General features: G+C 44.8%; 1 protein-coding gene across 1 annotated transcript in view; it reads right to left on the reverse strand.

Moving 5' to 3' along the window:
- Positions 1-3,989: 3,989 nt before the first annotated feature.
- LOC115144078 (protein transport protein Sec24C-like) overlaps positions 3,990-20,902 on the reverse strand; it is a 32,837-nt gene continuing 15,924 nt past the window's right edge. The window contains 14 exon segments of the mRNA XM_029684773.2: positions 3,990-5,582; positions 8,203-8,292; positions 8,395-8,580; positions 8,758-8,937; positions 9,180-9,298; positions 9,541-9,825; positions 11,371-11,467; positions 16,305-16,475; positions 16,684-16,894; positions 18,222-18,413; positions 18,493-18,617; positions 18,865-18,980; positions 19,066-19,204; positions 19,369-19,608. Of these exon segments, the coding sequence (XP_029540633.2) occupies positions 5,442-5,582; positions 8,203-8,292; positions 8,395-8,580; positions 8,758-8,937; positions 9,180-9,298; positions 9,541-9,825; positions 11,371-11,467; positions 16,305-16,475; positions 16,684-16,894; positions 18,222-18,413; positions 18,493-18,617; positions 18,865-18,980; positions 19,066-19,204; positions 19,369-19,608 (2,292 nt within the window). The 3' untranslated portion in view covers positions 3,990-5,441.

Consider the following 20,902-nt stretch of genomic DNA (forward strand, 5'->3'; position numbering starts at 1 on the left):
GGCTGAATCGACGCAAACTCACAGAGAGATGCTGTGAAGCATTGGCCTCAGCTTTTAGTACAAACTTCTCACACCAGAGAGAGCTGGACATGAGTGACAATGACCTGTAGGATTCAGGGGTGAAGCTGCTCTCTTCTGGACTGGCAAGTCCACACTGTAAACTGTAAACACTGGGCAGTCCAGAGAGTAAACTGTAAACACTGGGCAGTCCAGAGAGTAAACTGTAAACACTGGGCAGTCCAGAGAGTAAACTGTAAACACTGGGCACTGTAAACTGTAAACACTGGGCAGTCCAGACTGTAAACTGTAAACACTGGGCACTGTAAACACTGGGCAATCCAGACTGTAAACTGTAAACACTGGGCAGTCCAGACAGTAAACTTATCACCACTTTTAGAGGCAGCTAAAATGTTAATCGTTTTTCTCTTTTTGTTTATAGGTTTTCACTTTGTACTTTCACAGTGGTAGGATGTGGTTTTATGGCCTCCCCTCTCAATTCCAACCCCTCACACCTGAGACAGCAGGACCTGAGCTACAATCACCCAGGAGACTCAGGAGTGAAGCTTCCCTCTGCTGTACTGGAAGATACACACTGTAAACTGAGGAAATTTAGTAAAGAATGAATGTGTAAAAAAAAGACATTAACTCAGTTTGGGATTGAGTGAGACTGTGTGAATCCCAGCCCTGTTTTACTGCCTCTCTCTCCGACAGTGTGGCGTACTGCGCTGAGTTCAGGATCAGACCAGGACCACAGACATGTATGTACAGTATGGGTGTGATATTCTACTATGAGTTTCATTTCTTTTCTCTCCCAGATACCCGTAACCTCAGACTGGACCCAAACACAGCACACAGAGAGCTATCGCTGTCTGCAGAGAACAGGAAGGTGATGCGAGGGAAAGAGCAGCCGTTTCCTGATCACTCAGAGAGATTTGACTGCTGGAGGAAGCTGCTGTGTAGAGAGGGTCTGACTGGGCGCTGCTATTGGGAGACAGAGTGGAGTGGGATCAGAAGGAGAGGGACATGACTGCTGGTTTTGGATGAAACGCTGTGTCCTGGAGTCTGAACTGCTCTAATGACAGTTACACTACATGGCACAATGACAAGAGCACTGACATAACCACCTCCTCTCTCTCTAACAGAGTAGGAGTGTATCTAGACTGGCCGGCTGGCACTCTGTCCTTCTACAGTGTCTCCTCTAACACACTGACCCACCTGCACACGTTCCACTCCACATCCACGGAGCCATTCTATCCAGGGTTTAGGCTAGGCTGGATGGACTCGTCAGTGTCCCCGTGTCAGGTAGAGTAGCCTCCCTGGAGGAACACCTGAGACTTCAGGGAGATTACACACGTTTTTGTGTGTGTAACATACAGCAGATGACAAAGATAACGTAACCCCTAAACCTATATTCACATACAGTGGGGTAAAAAAGTATTTAGTCAGCCACCAATTGTGCAAGTTCTCCCACTTAAAAAGATGTTAGAGGCCTGTAATTTTCATCATAGGTAAACGTCAACTATGACAGACAAAATGAGAAAAAAAATCCAGAAAATCACATTGTAGAATTTTTAATGAATGTATTTGCAAATTATGGTGGAAAATAAGTATTTGGTCAATAACAAAAGTTTCTCTCAATACTTTGTTATATACCCTTTGTTGGTAATGACAGAGGTCAAACGTTTTCTGTAAGTCTTCACAAGGTTTTCACACACTGTTGCTGGTATTTTGGCCCATTCCTCCATGCAGATCTCCTCCAGAGCAGTGATGTTTTGGGGCTGCTGCTGGGCAACACGAACTTTCATCTCCCTCCAAAGATTTTCTATGGGGTTGAGATCTGGAGACTGGCTAGGCCACTCCAGGACCTTGAAATGCTTCTTACGAAGCCACTCCTTCGTTGCCCGGGCGGTGTGTTTGGGATCATTGTCATGCTGAAAGACTGAGCCACGTTTCATCTTCAATGCCCTTGCTGATGGAAGGAGGTTTTCACTCAAAATCTCACGATACACGGCCCCATTCATTCTTTCCTTTACACGGATCAGTCGTCCTGGCCCCTTTGCAGAAAAACAGCCCCAAAGCATGATGTTTCCACCCATATGCTTCACAGTAGGTTTGGTGTTCTTTGGATGCAACTCAGCATTCTTTGTCCTCCAAACATGACAAGTTCTATTTTGGTTTCATCTGACCATATGACATTCTCCCAATCTTCTTCTGGATCATCCAAATGCTCTCTAGCAAACTTCAGACGGGCCTGGACACGTCTGGCACTGCAGGATTTGAGTCCCTGGCGATGTAGTGTGTTACTGATGGTAGGCTTTGTTACTTTGGTCCCAGCTCTCTGCAGGTCATTCACTAGGTCCCCCCGTGTGGTTCTGGGATTTTTGCTCACCGTTCTTGTGATCATTTTGACCCCACGGGGTGAGATCTTGCGTGGAGCCACAGATCAAGGGAGATTATCAGTGGTCTTGTATGTCTTCCATTTCCTAATAATTGCTCCCACAGTTGATTTCTTCAAACCAAGCTGCTTACCTATTGCACATTCAGTCTTCCCAGCCTGGTGCAGGTCTACAATTTTGTTTCTGGTGTCCTTTGACAGCTCTTTGGTCTTGGCCTTAGTGCAGTTTGGAGTGTGACTGTTTGAGGTTGTGGACAGGTGTCTTTTATACTGATACCAAGTTCAAACAGGTGCCATTGATATAGGTAACGAGTGGAGGACAGAGGAGCCTCTTAAAGAAGTTAGAAATCTTGTTTGTTTGAAGGTGACCAAATACTTATTTTCCACCATAATTTGCAAATAAATTCATTAAAAATCCTACAATGTGATTTTCTGGATTTTTCTCATTTTGTCTGTCATAGTTGAAGTGTACCTATGATGAAAATTACAGGCCTCTCATCTTTTTAAGTGGGAGAACTTGCACAATTGGTGGCTGACTAAATACTTTTTTTGCCCCACTGTAGTACTTGGTTGCACAGCTTTTGGCAAAAATAACTGCAAATGATTTGCTGTACCTTGCTCTAATTCTGCGGGGTATCCAACACCAACTGCTTTTTCCAGCTCTCGCCAGAGGTGATTTATGGATGTGATTTATTGATGCGATTTACATCTGGACTCTTCGCTGGCCACTCCATCCTTCAACAGAGACCCCGTTTTTGGACACTGGGTTGAACATTTCACCCCCAAAACACCTTGGTAATCTGCTGTTTTCATGATGTCTTGCGTATGTTCAAGGCCCCCAGTACCAGAGACAGCAAAGAAACTCAACATTATCAAACCTTCCCTATGTTTGAATGTAGGGAGGGTGTTATTTTCTTGAATATTTAATTTGTTCGTTAGACATAGGAAGCGCCTCCTGCTGAACTTCTCAAAATCCCTCCAAAACAAATCTAAAGCCTGTGGAACATGTTCTGTGCCAATGAAACAAAATTAGTTCTTTGACAACACAGATCAGAGCAGTGTTTACAATGACCAAATGATGCATTCAATGAAAATAACACCCTCCCCACAATCAAACATGGGGGTGGTTTGGTAATACTGTGGGGTTGATTTTCTGCCTTAAAACGTGAGCAAAGGCATCTTGAAACCAGCAGAATATCTGGTGTTGAGTCCAATGTTCAACCCTGTGTCCAAAAACGTGGGTCTCCATTGAAGGCTGTGGGTCTTCCAGCAAGACAACCCCAAACACACATCAAAAAGTACCCAGGAATGGTTCAAGAAGAAACGCTGGACTGTTCTAGAGTGGCCCGCCAAGAGTCCACATCTAAATCTATGGCGAGAGCTGAAAGCAGCAGTTGGTAAGCAGCAATAGGGAATTATTTAAGAAAAGCTCAAGGGTGTCAATATATTTGGCTGCAACTGTATATGGTGCACTACATTTGGGCAGTCTTATCAGGTGCAATTTATGAGTGACAAAGAGTTTGACTAGGAGAAAGTCCCTGACTGTAACCATAGTACCAACAAGCCAATGAGAGCAGGGATGGGAGAAGCATGGCATGGTGATTCAATAACTTTATTAACAGTCCAGGAGGCAATGACAAAAACACAGAGAAAAGGAAAAGGGTCAGATCACAGTCAGTCAGAAAGTCCCTTCAACAGAGAGATGGGTCAGAGAAGAGGGCAGCAACACTTGTGTTAAGACACGAGAACGAAAACAAATGCAAAAGTCAGGATGTATCGACGGATCCCTCTTTTCCTTTAGAGAAATTCACCAGGATCTGCCTCCAGAACCCCACACATTCACCCTCTCTCACACACACACACACACACGAAGCTGCACACAAAAAAGCAGGACTGCTTTTGTGTGAGCGGCGGCGACGGAGAGGACTGACAAACAACAGCATTTGACACAGGTGTTTAAAAACCGGAGGATTTAATTCTGTACAGGTTATAGACGTAGGTTATATGTGTAAACGAACCAAGGTTCTATAGCAGACCGTCCGCAGTGTGGGACAACTCAGACACAGCTGTGTGTAGAGCACAGGGTCATGTTCAGCAAATTACAAAAACATTCTCCTGCGGAAAACAAAAGTAACCCCCCGTTTCAAATAGTTCTCACCTGTTTTCGTGCCTACGGAACATGACTATGCCCAACATTATTCTCATCACACTTTCTCGGACTGACCTCAATTTTGAGAAGCACAGCCAGTTACTCCTTCCCTTCACAGACAGGAAGACAAACAGGCATCATGTCAGAGAATGGTGTCAAGCTGATACACACGTTAGTAAAACATGACACACACCTCAACCAAACAGTCTATACTGTGTGAGTCATAGTGGGACCCCCACGCTGGTTGAACGTTCAAACCCCGCGCCTCTGGATGATTAGATGCATAGACTTTTATTGGGAGTTTCACCTCAATCACAGATTATCTCTATATACTCTTCCCGCTCTCCTATTGCCTCAGTAGTGTTTGTAAGTCAGCGCACACACACACACACACACACACACACGAGGTCATGTCTGAGGGAGAGAGAATAAGACAAATAGAAAAATAATTCTAGAGATGGAAAAAAAACATTTATTTCATGTCATGTATAGTTTGTCATCTTCAGCTCTACTGGGTCTGAATCATACAAAAAGAGTTTCTACCAGCGGCTGGTACACCCACAACAGCCTTTCAGTGCTAGTGTTAGACAGAACACCTACTACAATCAACAGCAACTCTCTCCCTCACAAACACACTCACAAAATACACACACTTCCATTGGCCAGTGGATCAGCTCCAGCTGTTTTAGAGCCTGACGTTTGGAATAGTAGAGTCGTATGAGGACAAACACACGGAATCTGCCACGAGGCTGTGTATATGTCTCCGGCCTCTCGCTGACAGAGGGGGAGGGGTTAAGTTTATTAGGTAAATAAAAGATAAAGCGCATCGGGGGGGGGGGGGGGGGGGGGGGGTTGAGAGGTGCCGGGGTCAGGTTTGAAGGGTCAGAAATCAGGGACCTAGCTGAGTAGCTGGCGGATCTCCTTGTGCATGTGACACAGGAAGTCGACATAGGAAGCTCCTCCGCTGGTGCTCTTGTCCTCACACAGGAAGTGCTTAAAGATTAGCTCCGCCTTGTCCTCCTGCTTCACCACCATCAACTACAGACACGTGTGGAGAGAGAAAGATGTTAACACACACCTTATGCTTCTGTACTACAACCAGGGATCTCCACTTACTTTTTCTAGTTGGTGGCACACGCACATCAAATTAAATTTATAAAGCCCTTTTTACAGCAGCAGATGTCACAAAGTGCTTATACAGAAACCCAGTCTAAAACCCCAAAGAGCAAGCAATGCATAAGCATATGATTTAGTCGATAATGATGATTGATGACAATGAGCCTGTCGCCCATAATGTGCCTGCATTCCTTCCAGAACCTGGCTATCATCTTTTAACCTGTGTTCTTACAGTAAATCTATCCAAATCAATGTAAAAGCAAAGAAGAGAGGCGTAAAATAAAGTGCCAAATGTATTGCGTTATTGCCATGTGTTCTTTTCTGCAAAATCCTCGAGGTCAGAAGAAAAAAATAAAAATACTTTGAAAAAAATAATTAAACTCGGGAGAAGGACTGATAGTCCTCTTTTTCTTCATGTTTTCACTTTCAAATCTCACTTTAATAGAAAAAAAACAACAAAATTGGACGTTCTAAGTCCACAACAATGATTAAACCACATCAGGGGACAATGTTTTTAGGTCTGGGGAAAAAGAGAAATAAAGCCATTTCAGTGTAGTTACCCTTTAATTCAGCGTAGCGTGTGTGGCAGCGTAGCGTGTGTGCGATGGAGTGTCAGCGTAGCGTGTGTGCGATGGAGTGTCAGCGTAGCGTGTGTGCGATGGAGTGTCAGCGTAGCGTGTGTGCGATGGAGTGTCAGCGTAGCGTGTGTGCGATGGAGTGTCAGCGTAGCGTGTGTGCGATGGAGTGGCAGCGTAGCGTGTGTGCGATGGAGTGGCAGCGTAGCGTGTGTGCGATGGAGTGGCAGCGTAGCGTGTGTGTGGGTCAAGTTTAGTGAGTGTGCATAGTCGGTGCAATTTGATGAACTGTTCAACAGTCTTCTGATTTGGGGGGGGTAGAAGCTGTTCAGGAGCATTTTGGTCCCAGACTCAGCCCGAGTGATGTACAGGACCGTACACACCATCCTCTGCAGCGCCTTGAGGTCAGATGCCAAGCAGCTGCCATACCAAGCGGTGATGCAGCCAGTCAAGATGCTCTCAATGGTGCAGCTGTAGAACTGTTTGAGGATCTGAGGGCCCATGCCAAATCTTCTCAGCCTCCTGAGGGGGAAGCGGCATTGTCGTGCCCTCTTCACGACGGTGTTGGTGTGTTCTGACTACCTCCTTATAGGCCGTCTCATCATCGTCAATCAGGCCTCCCACCGTCGTGAATGTTGGCAAACTTAATGGTGTTGGAGTCGTGCGCGGCCACACAGTCATGGGTGAACAGGGAGTACAGGAGGAGACTAAGCACACAAACCTGAAAGGCCCCCGTGTTGAGGGTCAGCGTGGCAGATGTGTTGTTGCCTACCCTCACCACCTGGGGGCGACCCGTCAGGAAGTACAGGATCCAGATGCAGAGGGAGGTGGTCAGTCCCAGGGCCCTGAGCTTGGAGGGCACTACAGTGTTGAACGCTGAGTAGTCAATGAACAGCATTCTCACGTAGGTGTTCCATTTGTCCAGGTGGAAAAGGGCAGTGTGGAGTGTAATAGACATTGGGTCATCGGTGGTTCGTGAACTGGACTGGGTCTCAGGTGTCTGGGATGATGGTGTTGATGTAAGGGATGGCCAGCATTTCAAAACATTTCATGGCTACAGATGCGAGTGCTACTGAGCGATAGTCATCTAGACAGGTTACCTTGGTTACAGGGACGATGGTGGTCTGCTTGAAATATGTAGGTATTACAGACTGGGTCAGGGAGAAGTTGGCAAGTTCAAGACACTTGCCAGCTGGTCAGCGCATGTTCTGAGTACGCATCAGGGTAATCCGTCTGTTAACCTGTTTAAAGGTTTTACTTGCATTGGCTACAGAGAGCGTGATCACACAGTCGTCCGGAACAGCTGGAGCTCTCATACATGGGTCGTTGTTGCTTGCCTTGAAGCGAGCATAAAAAAGGCATTGAGCTTGTTTGTTAGGCTCACGTCACTGGGCAGCTCGCAAGATGGTTTTCCCTTTGTAATCTGTGATAGTTTACAAGCCCTGCCACCTCCGTCGAGCATCAGAGCCGGTGTAGTACGATTCGAACGTAGTCCTGTATTGACACGTTGCCTGTTTGATCACTCCGTGTCGCTGGTATTTCCTTTGAGTTTTTGCTTGTAAGCAGGAATCAGGAGGATAGAGTTATGGTCAGATTTGCCAAATGGAGGGAGAGCTTTGTATGCATCTCTGTGTGTGGAATAAAGGTGATCTAGAGGTTTTTTTGCCTCTAGTTGTACAGATGACCTGCTGGTAGAAATTTGTTAAAAGATTTCAGTTGTCATGCATTAAATAGACAGCTTTATCCAAACAAACACGCATGAAGTGTGTCCATGTGGTAGTTAGTCTCACAAAAGGTGTAATGCGTGCCAATTAAAAATGTGTGTTGCACTGCCAAGTCAAACGGTTGCAACTTGACTGTTTTGTTCGCAGTATTGTTCCCTGACAAAACAGAAATTGAGATGGAAAGATACAGAAGGAAGAAAGAACAGAGAGAGAGAGACAGAAATAGAGGTAGTGGAGTCTGACCTTCATGTATCGTGACCGTTGTGACCTGAAGGAGTCGATGATCTCTCGGAGTCTCTGGGAGAACGGGTTGTCCAGCTCCGGCAGACTCGTCTGGAACACAACACACACATTTAAGAGATAGCAACACACCCACACACTTCAAATCAAGACAATGATTTGTAAGAGGTTGAAGTCTGTGTGTGTGTGTCTCACCATGTTGGGGTCTATCTGGCTGAAGGTGGGCGTTCCAAAGATGTTGCTAAGCAGCTCCTGCTGAGCATTGGCTCCCACCCACAGGAAGAGGTGGAGCCCTGTCTCCAGGAGGTAGACTCCGCCCTTCGACAGGCGCTCCTCTGAGTTACGCACTGCCATTGGCAACGACCCTCCATCCAACTTCACCTGAGATGGAAAGGTACTTGATTAACACACGATTTAACACTGATTTCACATTGATGTAATATGTTCTTACATGTTTGCTTCAGCAAAGTAAGATGGTGCCTTGTCATGCCAAATGAGGCTGATTGAAGTGAATTCGAGAGACAGAAAGAGAGCGAGTTGGAGAGCAGGGCCACTCACCAGGGGCAGTAGGCGGGGATAGAAGAAGATGTGGCTCTCTGATACATCCATACAGCCGAGCAGCTGTCTCAGGTAGGCTCTGTCGTCCAATGAGATGTCAGCTCCCGGCTGCAGCACGTCACTCTTCAACACACAGTTCAGATAGACCGGCAGCAGCTTCATGCACTCTGGTAGGATCAGCTACAAAAGGAGAGAGGGGAAGTGATTGAGTGTGTACATTTTTGGGGTGTTGATTTGTGTGAGAGACTGACTGCAGTGTGTGGGTGGTAAAGGGGTGAATGTATAGTGTTTGTGTATGTATGTGACAGTGTCTGAATGGTGTCGGGGGGGAATGTGTGTATCATGCGTGTGTATCGTGCGTGTGTATGGGGTGTGTGTCACTGACTTGTCCAATTGGGTGTGTGTGCGCGCGAGTGACCGACCTGTCCGGCAGACGAGGGGCTGGCACAGTTCTTGCGGTAGCAGGCCAGAATCTGGGCACACTGGTTCACCATGGTGTCTCTCACTGTCTTGGTGGGGGTGTTCAATATGCTACGGTACGCTACACACAGTCACAGAGACAAAAGGACCATTGGTTTCCATTTCCAGACATAAAGACCTTAAGTTGGTTTGAATCCTACTGGTATCAATCAAATCTACAGTATCTCACACCTAAAGTAGATGTAGGTGTTCAGTGATTGGACCCCTGCTGATCTTTATACATTATTTCTCTTAGTAACAACCTGGAAACATCCTACACAATTTCACAGCTGTATAGCCAGATAGTGAGCGTGTGATACTGACCGTACTTGGAGAAGAAGTTGATGATTGTGTCCGTCTCACAGTTCCGGTAGAGGTCGGCGAGCTGGGAGCAGCAGTTGACCGCCATGTTGTGGACCCGCAGACGCCGCTGACCACTACAGCTGGTGTACAACACCGCACACTGCATGAGCGCGCCGGTGTCCTCGCTGAGCTTGTCGTCGTGGCGGAATTCCACGGTGACAGTCTTGTCACAGTCCAGGCCTGCCAGCTCCACGTCTGTCGTGTTGCTCATGAAGAACGAACCGAAGAAATCTGTCGCTCTGATACCTGGTGGAGGAGAGGACGTTACGACGGCAGTAAATAAAACACCACTACGTGAAGAGTGAGTCCACAGACAGACGGCAAAATACAAAAAATGGTTCCAGAGAGACACAGAATGAGCCATCCTCGTCATAGAAATGCCACCAAAAAGTATTTCATTAAACTTAGTTCACCAAACAATATTTTGAAAGAGGAAGCAAAGTACTTGAAGCATATGGTTCTTCTCAGTCTCCTCCATCTCCACTAAACAAAGTTCAACTGTATCGATTTTGCTTCTTCTATTAAGAATGTAAAATGTACGGAAAGACTCATGCGAAGGCCAAATTACAGAGGAGGAACTTCTTGATGCATTTAAAGCCTTTAAGTCTGGGGCTGGATGGCATACCAGTGGAGGTATACCAATCCTTTGTTGATGTACTCAGGGGACCGGTGTAAGCATGTTTTAATCTACTATTTTTATTGGAGTGGTTATCAGACACTCAACAAGGTCTGATTTCATTATTACTGAAACAGGAACCAAGTGATAAATATAAAGACTTGGAGGCCCCTTTCACTTCAGTGTTGTGACTAAGGCTGTTACGGTGACCGTACTACCGCCACACCGGCGGTCACGAGTCGTGAAGGTCGTCAAATTCCATGTGACCGTTTAGTCACGATAATTAGGCTTCTCCAAGCGCTGATGCTGGTCATTAGTAGCCTACCAAAACAAGCTAGCGCTCCATTGCCCCTTTAGTCACTGACATCAATGCAAAATCTAATCAAACACTTACTGAGAGCCCAAGAGCTCATGTTGCGCAACATTTATATATGCTATGCAATTGTGAGAGAAAACATAGTGAGGATCCCATCAGTTTTCTATAGGCTAGGCCTAATATATATATATATATATATATATATATATATATATATATATATATATAAACTTTCCTAATAATAAGCACATTGCTTATTTTACAACAGGAGTATATCCTATCCATCTGGCATGAAAATGAACAATTGGAAAAGCTTCCTCCATTTGCTATTTAAGTGCATAGACGACATGCATTTTTCCCCCTTTATAATAAAAGCATCACATGGGTAATTGCATTTGCGGTCACTTTAGATAATGTGTTATAGCCTACTACCACGTGTGCATTGTAGCGCTTATAATGTGAAGAAATAGCCTAATAGTTTATCAACATTTTAAGCTAAATGTTCTGATCTGTTGGATCAGCCACATTGCATAACAAAAGTTTTGATTCTAGTGGTTGTATTAATTTGGGCTCTATTGCAACCCAAAACGGTTCCAGACTATGTTTGGAATATTTATTTCTCGCATAGAATGTCGACTTTTGTACTATGGGGGACAGTAGATTGACATGCTGGTTTAGGGGAACATAAAGAAAAACAAAATGTGTGTACACACACACAGTGCCTTCAGAAAGTATTCAGACCCCTTAACCTTTTCCACAGTTGTTAGGTTACAGCTGATCTAGCCCCCCCCCAGAATTTATTTTTTGAACAATTGTGAGTGTGAGAGACAGTGTGAGCGAGAGAGAGCAAGACACTTACCTGTGCTGGTTCGGACCCTCATGACAGCATCGAAGCCCATCGGCTTCTGAACGTCTCGCCGCAGATCATTCAGGAACCGCTCACGGTCCGTCTCGGCCTGACAAACCACACAGACAGCGAGTGAAGGCAGGTAACAGGTGGACGTGGTTACACCCAAACGAGCCCCACCGCGTTGGGTGCACGAGCGTTGTAAAATAAAATGTACTGAAATGTTATTCAAACATTTCATCCACACCGCTCGTGCACATCATTGAGACGCTTGACCCACTGCAAGTCCCACCTCTCCCATCTAATGATTGGTTTTCAGGAGCATTCAAACCCACGTGGGTATTTGAAAGATGAACAAGGAGTGATTCAATCGTAGGTAACTTAGGGCTGCGGCGGTCACCAAATTGTGTCAGACGGTTATCGTCTCGAAAATGACTGCCGGTCTCATGGTAATTGACCATTCATTAACATAAAACACATTTAGCATCTCCAGGCCTCCATGCACACAAGCCGCTGCAGCACGCCTTTGGAAACCTACATAAAAGTCCATCACAATAAATCCACGTATTTTAGGCACGTCTAAAGAAACATGACGATATTTGTCCCTATTCCCAGAGCGAGTGCGCATATGAAGTGCCTATGTTGACCATAAGTGATCATTTGAAAACGGGTACTATACACTAAATTGAGCTGTGAATGATACAAACTAAAGGTCGATTGGCATGGCCGATTTCAAGATCAGAAATTGGTAATCTGCCTTTTTTTGGACACGGATTATGGCCGATTACATTGCAATCCACGAGGATATTGCGTGGCGGGCTGACCACCTGTTACCGCAGGCTGACCACCTGTTACGCGAGTGCAGCATCAAAAGGACCTTGTGGCTGCAAGGAGCCATGGTAAGTTGCTAGCTAGCATTAAACTTATCTTATAAAAAAAACAATCTTCACAATCACTAGTTAACTAAACATGGTTGGTGATATTACTAGGTTAACTAGCTTGTCCTGCGTTGCATATAATCAATGCGGTGCGGTGCCTGTTAATTCATCATTGAATCACAGCCTACTTCAACTTCGCCAAATGGGCGATGGTTTAACAAAAAGCGCATTCGCGGAAAAAGCACAATCGTACCTAATCATAAACATCAAAGCCTTTCTTAAAATCAATACACAGAAGTATATATATTTTTAAACCTGCATATTTAGTTAAGAAATTCATGTTAGCAGACAATATTAACTAGGGAAATTGTGTCACTTCTGTTGCGTTCAGTGCAAGCAGAGTCAGGGTATATGCAGCAGTTTGGGCCGCCTGGCTAGTTGCGAACTAATTCGCTAGAATTTTACATAATTATGACATAACATTGCACAACCTTCAATGTAACAGCAAAATTTTTACTTAGCGTTGCCACCCGCTCGATAAAATACGTAACAGATCCGTATTTCACTGATGGAATTAACGTTTTTCTCAGAATGATAGTTTCCGGATTTGACCATATTAATGATCAAAGGCTCGTATTTCTGTGTTTATTATATTATAATTAGTCTATGATTTGATAGAGCAGTCTGTCTGAGCGGTGGTAGGCAGCAGCAGGCTCGTAAGCATTCATTCAAACTTTACTGCGTTTGCCAGCAGCTCTTAGCAATGCTTGCTTCACAGCGCTGTTTATGAATTCAAGCCTATCAACTCCTGAGATTGGCAATACTAACGTGCCTACTAGAACATCCAATAGTCAAAGGTATATGAAATATAAATGGTAGAGGGAGAAATAGTGGACAGGTCATAATTCCTATAATAACTACAACCTAAAACTTATTAACTGGGAATATTGAAGAACTGGGAATATTGAACCACCAGCTTTCACATGTTCAGAGCAAGGAACTTAAACGTTAGCCTTTTTACATGGCACATATTGCACTTTTACTTTCTCCTCCAACACTTTGTTTTTGCATGATTTAAACCAAATTGAACATTTTTAATTATTTATGAGACTAAATAGATTTTATTGATGTATTATATTAAGTTAAAATAAAAAAAAGTGTTCATTCAGTATTGTAATTGTTATTATTACAAATATATATATATTTTTTAAAAGCCGACATCGGCCTTTTGGGGTTCTCCAATAATCGGTATCGGCGTTGAAAAATCATAATCGGTCATCCTCTGCAAACCTTAGAATGTCTTAGAAACCAAAACATATCCTGTATGCATGCTGCAACAATGGGCTGTTGACAAAAAAAGCTTGCTCTCCGTCCCTGGACTCCGGCGGCGAACGCTGTTCTCTCAAGTGATCATATTTTCACCCAACAGACTATTCTCAAATGTAATATTGTCTTTATTAATATGTAACATTTGTTTCGATTTAGAAAAGCCAAATTATCAAATGGGCAGAAACGGGGCAGGGGGAAAAAATATGTCATCTGTATGTACTGGAATAGCAAATGGAGGCTGCTTTCACGCAGTTGGATACTCTGGTTTTATAGCGGAGCAGCAGAGAAATAAATAGAGTAGCAGCCGGGATCAGCCGGGATCCTCTTTTTAGTAGCAACCATCAAAACTCTGCTTTCAACACAGGATTGCATGCAGAAATATCTGGGCTTATATAAAGAACACTTATTTCACTTCACGTTGTCGACCACTGAGGAGCAGGCAGCCTCTCGCTGCGTGACAAGTGACACACCGCGCAAAATCTGTATGCCAAGGGCTCTCCAACAATGTTCCTGAAGCCATCCAGTGCTTAAATATGGGAAACCAACAGAAATCTGTTCGGGAGCATCAGTAGTAACATGTTTTCACTACGAAACATAACTAGACTGCTGACAGGCCCGCTCTCTGCACGCTCGAGAAAGGAATGAAGGCAAGAGATGGAAACGCACAGAGGTGAGATATTCTGTATAGCTGAAGGTAGTCAGACTATTAGTTATGAAAATATAAAAATGCCCCATTACTAGGCTATTCAAAATCTAATTATTGTAGGCTAACTCTGTAAGCCGCCCTGCACAATCAATGAACCAACAGGATCGCGCCTAGGCCTATATGTTCTCTCCCAGACATATGGATATAATGTTTTGAGTGTAGCATAAGAAAACCAGTTTGTTTTACACGGTTTTCCCTCCATGTGTAATATGCAGTAGGCTATTAGTCAATGGACATATACAGTTCATTCGGGAAAGTATTCAGACCACTTTTTACAGCCTTATTCTAAAACGGACTAAATACCTTTTTTTTTTTTAACTGTTCCAATCAAAGTTGTAGAAACATCTCAAGGATGATCAATGGAAACAGGATGCACCTGAGCTCAATTTCAAGTTTCATAGTAAAAGGGTCTGAAAACGTACATAAATAAGGTATATTATTTTTAATAACTTGGTAAAAAGATCTATAAAAACAACAAACTGGTTTTGCTGTGTCATTATGGGGTATTGTGTGTAGATTGATGAGGATTATTATTATTTTTGTAATCCATTTTAGAATAAGGCTGTAACGTAACAAAAAGGGTCTGAATACTTTCCGAAGACACTGTATTGCGTAACGGCACAATCGTTATTTTAATGAAGGCAAAATAAGTGGGCTTGGGCTCATAGAGGCCTAAAGCTCTAATATGCATCCGGTTCTAAATGCAACGTCTTGAACGCTTTGAATGAATCATCACCTTAGAAAGCGTTGTCCATTTAGTTGTGTTTGGCTTTGAAACATCCACAACGATCATGTCGTTCGCTCAGTTTCAACCGGTTGTTGAACTATTTTCTTCAGTTTGATAATCACAGTGAGGTCAAAAAAAAAAAAGTAGCCTAACTGAGTTTTAAAAGCATGATACTGTTTTGATAATTGTTCGATGTGATTTTCCATAGCATTTCATTGATGTCAGAGTGGTTAGAGGGACAACAGAGCCCTGAGTACCAAACCGCTAGCTGGTCGTTACCAAGATGGGTACTACCAACACATGTCCAGAGTGCAAAAATACCGTGACTTTTTACCCCTTTTTCTCCAACATTTTGTGATATCTAATTGGTAGTTACAAAGGAGAAGGCCGAGAGCCGAAACACGACCCTGCCAAGCCGCACTGCTTCTTGACACACTGCTCGCTAAATCAGCCACACCAATGTGTTGGAGGAAACACCTACAACTGGCGACCGAAATCCCTGTGCATGTGCCCAGCCCGTCACAAGGGGGTCGCTAGAGAGAGATGGGACAAGGACATCCTGGCCGGCCAAACCCTCCCCTAACCCAGACGACGCTGGGCCAGTTGTGTGCCGCCTCGTGAGTCTCCCGGTCGCGGCCGGCTGCGACACAGCCTGGGATCGAATCCGGGTCTATAATGAAGCCTCAAGCACTTCGAGGCCCAAGTCACGTGGAATTTGACTGTGGTCATGACTCATGACTGCCGGTGTGGCAGTACCACTGTCACCACAACAGCCCTCTAGACAACTAACTAAAGACTAACCAGGTGTCCCCTTTTATCTGAGGATTAACACTAGGAGCTCAGAGAGCATCATTGAGGTTAAGAATTTAACATTTGAATTACCCTAATTTTCAAAGTCATGTCTCCCCCATGCTTGGCTTGTCCTAAATAAGTTGATTCAACACGGTCGTTGCTAGAATCTCAACACAGAGTTGTGTTATAAGCAGTTTTAGGAGGACATGGCCATTTCCCCCCCTGCCTGCCCTTCACCCCGATAGTTGGCTGCCATCTGTCACTGGCCAATTGAAACTAAACGTAAACTATATCAAAACTAATTTCACACATAGGCCTATAATACATATAGCCTAAAGACTAGATTAAACTGACATCTTCAATTGCCCTGTTAAAAACCTCTTAAGGATCCACCTCTTTCCCCCCCCAATTTTCACCTAAAATGACCCAAATCTAACTGCCTGTAGCTCAGGACCTGAAGCAAGGATATGCATATTCTTGGTACCATCCATCAATCAAGAGGTGTGCGTCTCACCTGGAAGTAGGTGTATTTGTAGACGGAACCCCCGGTGGAGACGGGCACCACGCCAAGCGTTGCCACGTCGACGTACTGGTTGGGAAACAGGAAGAGGTCTACACAGCAGCCCTGTGCTACACACTCCTTAGCGAGGTTACTATAGAAACCAGACTGGGGCTGGAACAGAGACTGGACAGAGAGAGACGCATAGACCGAGTCAATGACACAACCACTAGCAGATAGAACGCTTTCTCCAGAATGAGGGTTCTTTATGTGTTCTGTGTCTAATTGCAACAGTATCTGCCACACAGTTGCCATATCAGTTTATCTGGTCCTTATTAGTATGTGTGTGTGTGAGAATACATGTGTATGAGTGTATCAGTGTGTGTGTGTGTACCTTCTCCTTGTCTGTTCCCACTAGTTTCTTGTCCTCTCTATTCTTCAGTTTCCCAGGAGCCTCAGCGATGGGCAGAGTGGAGTGGAACACAAACAGCTTCCCGGCACAGTCTGCAGCCTTCAGTGCCTCCAGTCCTGCCTGAATGACTGGTCCAAACACCGTCTCAGTCTCCCTGGTGTCTGCAAACATCTCCGGAATCTGGTCTAGCAAACTGACACACACACACCAAATGAGTCTACGCAACTTAAACCAGTTGCAAAGTCTGGACAGAGGAGACATCTACTTCAATACATGTGATGGATATAAATGTTCATGTGTGTTTCCCAGGGCTCCAGACAGTGACCCGTTGGCTTAGCTGTGTGATTAAATTAAATGTGATATTTCTCAATCTTCCTATTTTATTTGGGGGGGGGGCTTAAGCCATGATTTGGTCAAACAGTAAAGTGCATTATCCTGATGATTCATCTAATGAAAGTTCATGCCCTGCGGCTGCCTCCTCTGTGACGAGCGAGCCTCTCACGGCCTTTCCCGGGAGGAAAAAAAAGAAGCATTCTGATTGTATAACATTTTCAAATCCAATTGCAGGGTAAAAACACAGGTATGTGTAACTCTGAGAGGAGGTTCTGAGCTTTATGTAGGTACACTCGCAACTTTGACTATTAAGCCAAATAGCAACTATTTTACAACCCTGGTATTTGATATGTCTTTGAGAGCAGCCATTGTATTTGAACAGGTTTTTGTAGTAGGCTACAACTACAGTTAAAACAAAAAAAAAGTAGGACATTACATTTGCTGTTAGATTAACATATGACTACCAGCAGTGGGTTTTATTCTTCGAGTTAGCGATCTAGAAAATGTGTTTTGAGTTTCCACTTAGGGGGTGAATTAGCCCCCCCAAAAAGTATCCAATGATATTAGTGCACATAAAGATGTAAGCAAATGAATCTCTATTGAACCTATTTTAACAGTAAAATATAACAGCCTAATTGTCAACCCAAAATTCATGACAACCACTGGATTAGGATGCGCATCAAAATATTTTGAATCACAACATGCTAGAAGAAACAATTCATTTCTAAAATGTCATCTCAGTTGTTGATTGCACTCCGTAATAAAGCACTGAATTACATTAGAAGATGACTCATGTCATGGAATAAGTTAATATTCAGTCAAGAGTCATTTACACAATGCCTGGCATATTTATGCGTTTTTTCCTTTACATAAGACATGATTTCCAGTGGTCTATTTGAGACGATCACTTGTGTGCAGGTTTATGGCCACTTAAGACATTAAACTGAATGTTATGATTGTTGTCATATCCGTTGATAGTGATTGACTCCAGACCGGAGGTACAAGGACCGGGGACACAATGTTACTGTATTCTGTGACACTCGGATTCTGTAGCAACTGATATTGTGACTTCCTACCCTTCCTACTGTTTTACAGAACATTGGCGCTGTGAGATTAGATCACGGGATAGGTGCCACGACGGGAACCTCAAGTCTGGAGGCCTGGTGGAGATGTGTGCGCTTGCGTACCTCTCGATGACCATCCGGCTGTCGTTGACGCCGACCAGGAAGCCGTCGAGCAGAGGGAGGAACATGTCACTGACGTCACTGACCACCATCATCTGGGGCTGGGCCAGGCTGGACTTGACGTTGTAGAAGTGCAACACCTTGTTGTAGGTCACAAAACCCACACGCACCACCGAGTCTGCCTCTGGATTCTCCCTGGAGGGTGAGAGCAAATGTCATTAATTAGCTAGTGGGTGTGTGTTTACATGGGTGAATAGTGTGTGTGTGGGTGTACCTGGGCAGGTAGTCCAGTAGAGTCTTGAGCTCCTGACAGACGATGTTAACCATGCCGCTCTTCACGGCGTTGTAAGACACATCGATGAAGAAGATGAACGACGGGGGCTGGGGGAGCTTATTGTTCTGAGAGAGAGAACGAGAGAGAGAGACCGAGAGAGAGAGAACGAGAGAGAGAGAACGAGAGAGAGGCGTATTTAGACGAGACAGTTCGCATATTACATAACGGCACAGCCTTTCTTTGGTCGAGAATCTCTGCTATGTGCCAAACCTGGTCATTGTGACGACAGAATCTGGCTCTTCATGAAAATCTCCTGCTCCAAAATAGCGCAACGCTACGGGCCTCCAGTCTTTTCTAAAAGTAGACGCCTACCTTACAGTAGTCGACGGTGGCCACAAACTCGTAGCTGCCCTGAGAGAGCTCTGGCCGATCGTAGCAGTCCACCCTCTTCCCGGTGTGGTCCAGATGCTGGAAGTAGTGGGGAGGAACTATGGGAGAGAGAAAGAGGGAGTGTTATAACAAAAGAATAAACGTCGACTTCAGACACACACAATATCATCCACGCGCACATACCCTCTGTGACGCAGCTGCAGAAGCCACACTGGAAGCGGCGTCCGCCCTCGATGAACTGCATGTAGGGACACATGTAGGCCTTACAGCGGTTACAGCGGATAGGGCCGCCGTCCCCATGGTCCACAATGTACGGAGGGGTCTGAGAGACAGAGGGGGGTCTGTTTAGCATCTTATACCGTAGTTCAAACTCCGATTCGTGCGAACAAATTAAACACATACGAGAGAGACAGCGAGCAAGACGTAAGAGAGTGTTTTGAGAGGAGGAGAACAGACCAGAGGAGATAGAGGGTGTGTGTGTCTCACCTCGTCGGGTGGCAGCATAGCCAGGGGTTTGATTACAGCGGCCAAGGGGACCTGGGACTGTTTGGCCATGTCGGCGGTGCAGGGCATGTTGTAGGCTGTACAGCGGATGAACCGCGGGCTGGCATTGCCCTGGTCTTTCACCTGGAAGTTGGTGGTGACCAGGGGTGGAGCCTGACCTTTGACCCCAGTGGTGAACGGCTCACTGCTCTTGTTGACCCGGTCATCCTCAATCACCTGAATCTGAGGTAGAACGAGAAAGCGAGTTTTACAGACACACTAATGTTAATTTGACAGAGGGTGGAGTATAAAAGACATGCAGGGGAAGAATCTATCCACCACACACAAACCTATTCTGCTGCAGGAGAGTAAAAAATAACAGATCTCCCAAAGAGAACAGAGAAGATGAACCAAAAACCATTCTATAATATAAACACAATGACACAGCAACCATGGCAACAGTGCACAACACACCAACACTACTAGGGAGATGTAGCATGATTGTGGACAACAGAAAAATGCAAGGAATTTGGGCTAATTTCAGGGTGCTAGGAATTGTGGGCAAATGTCCGAAAGCAAGGAATTATGGGTGAGTCGTGTGTGAGACACTGCAGGCTGGCATGCGAGGAGGAAGAGAAGAGGTGGGGGGGGGTCAGAACGCACCAATGACCTGCTGGTCAGACATAGTAACATTGGTATGCTTCAGAGGGTCTGGGTTCAAAAGGTTAGGGTTGTAGCAGTTACAGAGAAGACTGCTGGGCTGGAGATAAGGTAGTGCTGAGTGCTGAGCTGTGTGCTTTTTGAGGTTCTTTAATTTCAGTTCCCCCTCAAAAATGATGCATTATGTGGGTTCAATGCTGTAACAGCATAGCATAAAACAATTGATGGTAAAACAACTTATTAGGCTCCAACAATCACTTATTCACATTACTTTCCTTAAATAAAATATTTTGGTTGTGTACAGTGCATTTGGAAAGTATTCAGACCTCTTCCCTTTTTCCACAATGTTACATTAAAGCATTACAGGTTGACATTTTTGCAAATGTATACAAAACTCTAACAGAAATACCTTATATAAGTATTCAGACCCTTTGTTATGAGACTTGAAATTGAGCTCACATGCATCCTGTTTCCATTGATCATCCTTGAGATGTTTCTACAACTTGATTGTAGAATTCAATTGATTGGACATGATTTGGAAAGGTACACACCTGTCTATATAAAAAGGTCCCACAGTTGACAGTGCATGTCAGAGCAAAAACCAAGCCATGTTGAAGGAATTGGCCGTAGAGTTCCGAGACAGGATTGTGTCGAGGCACAGATCTGGGGTAAGGGTACAAAAACATTTCTGCAGCATTGAAGGTCCCCAAGAACACAATGGCCTCCATCATTCTTAAATGGAAGACGTTCGGAACTCTTCCTAGAGCTGGCTGCCCGGCCAAACTGAGCAATCGGGGGGAGAAGGGCCTTGGTCAGGGAGGTGATCAAGAACCCGACGGTCACTGACAGAGCTCCCATCTCCACAGAGGAGAACCTT

Source organism: Oncorhynchus nerka, linkage group LG16, assembly GCF_034236695.1.
Source record: "Oncorhynchus nerka isolate Pitt River linkage group LG16, Oner_Uvic_2.0, whole genome shotgun sequence".
Lineage (NCBI taxonomy): Eukaryota > Metazoa > Chordata > Actinopteri > Salmoniformes > Salmonidae > Oncorhynchus > Oncorhynchus nerka.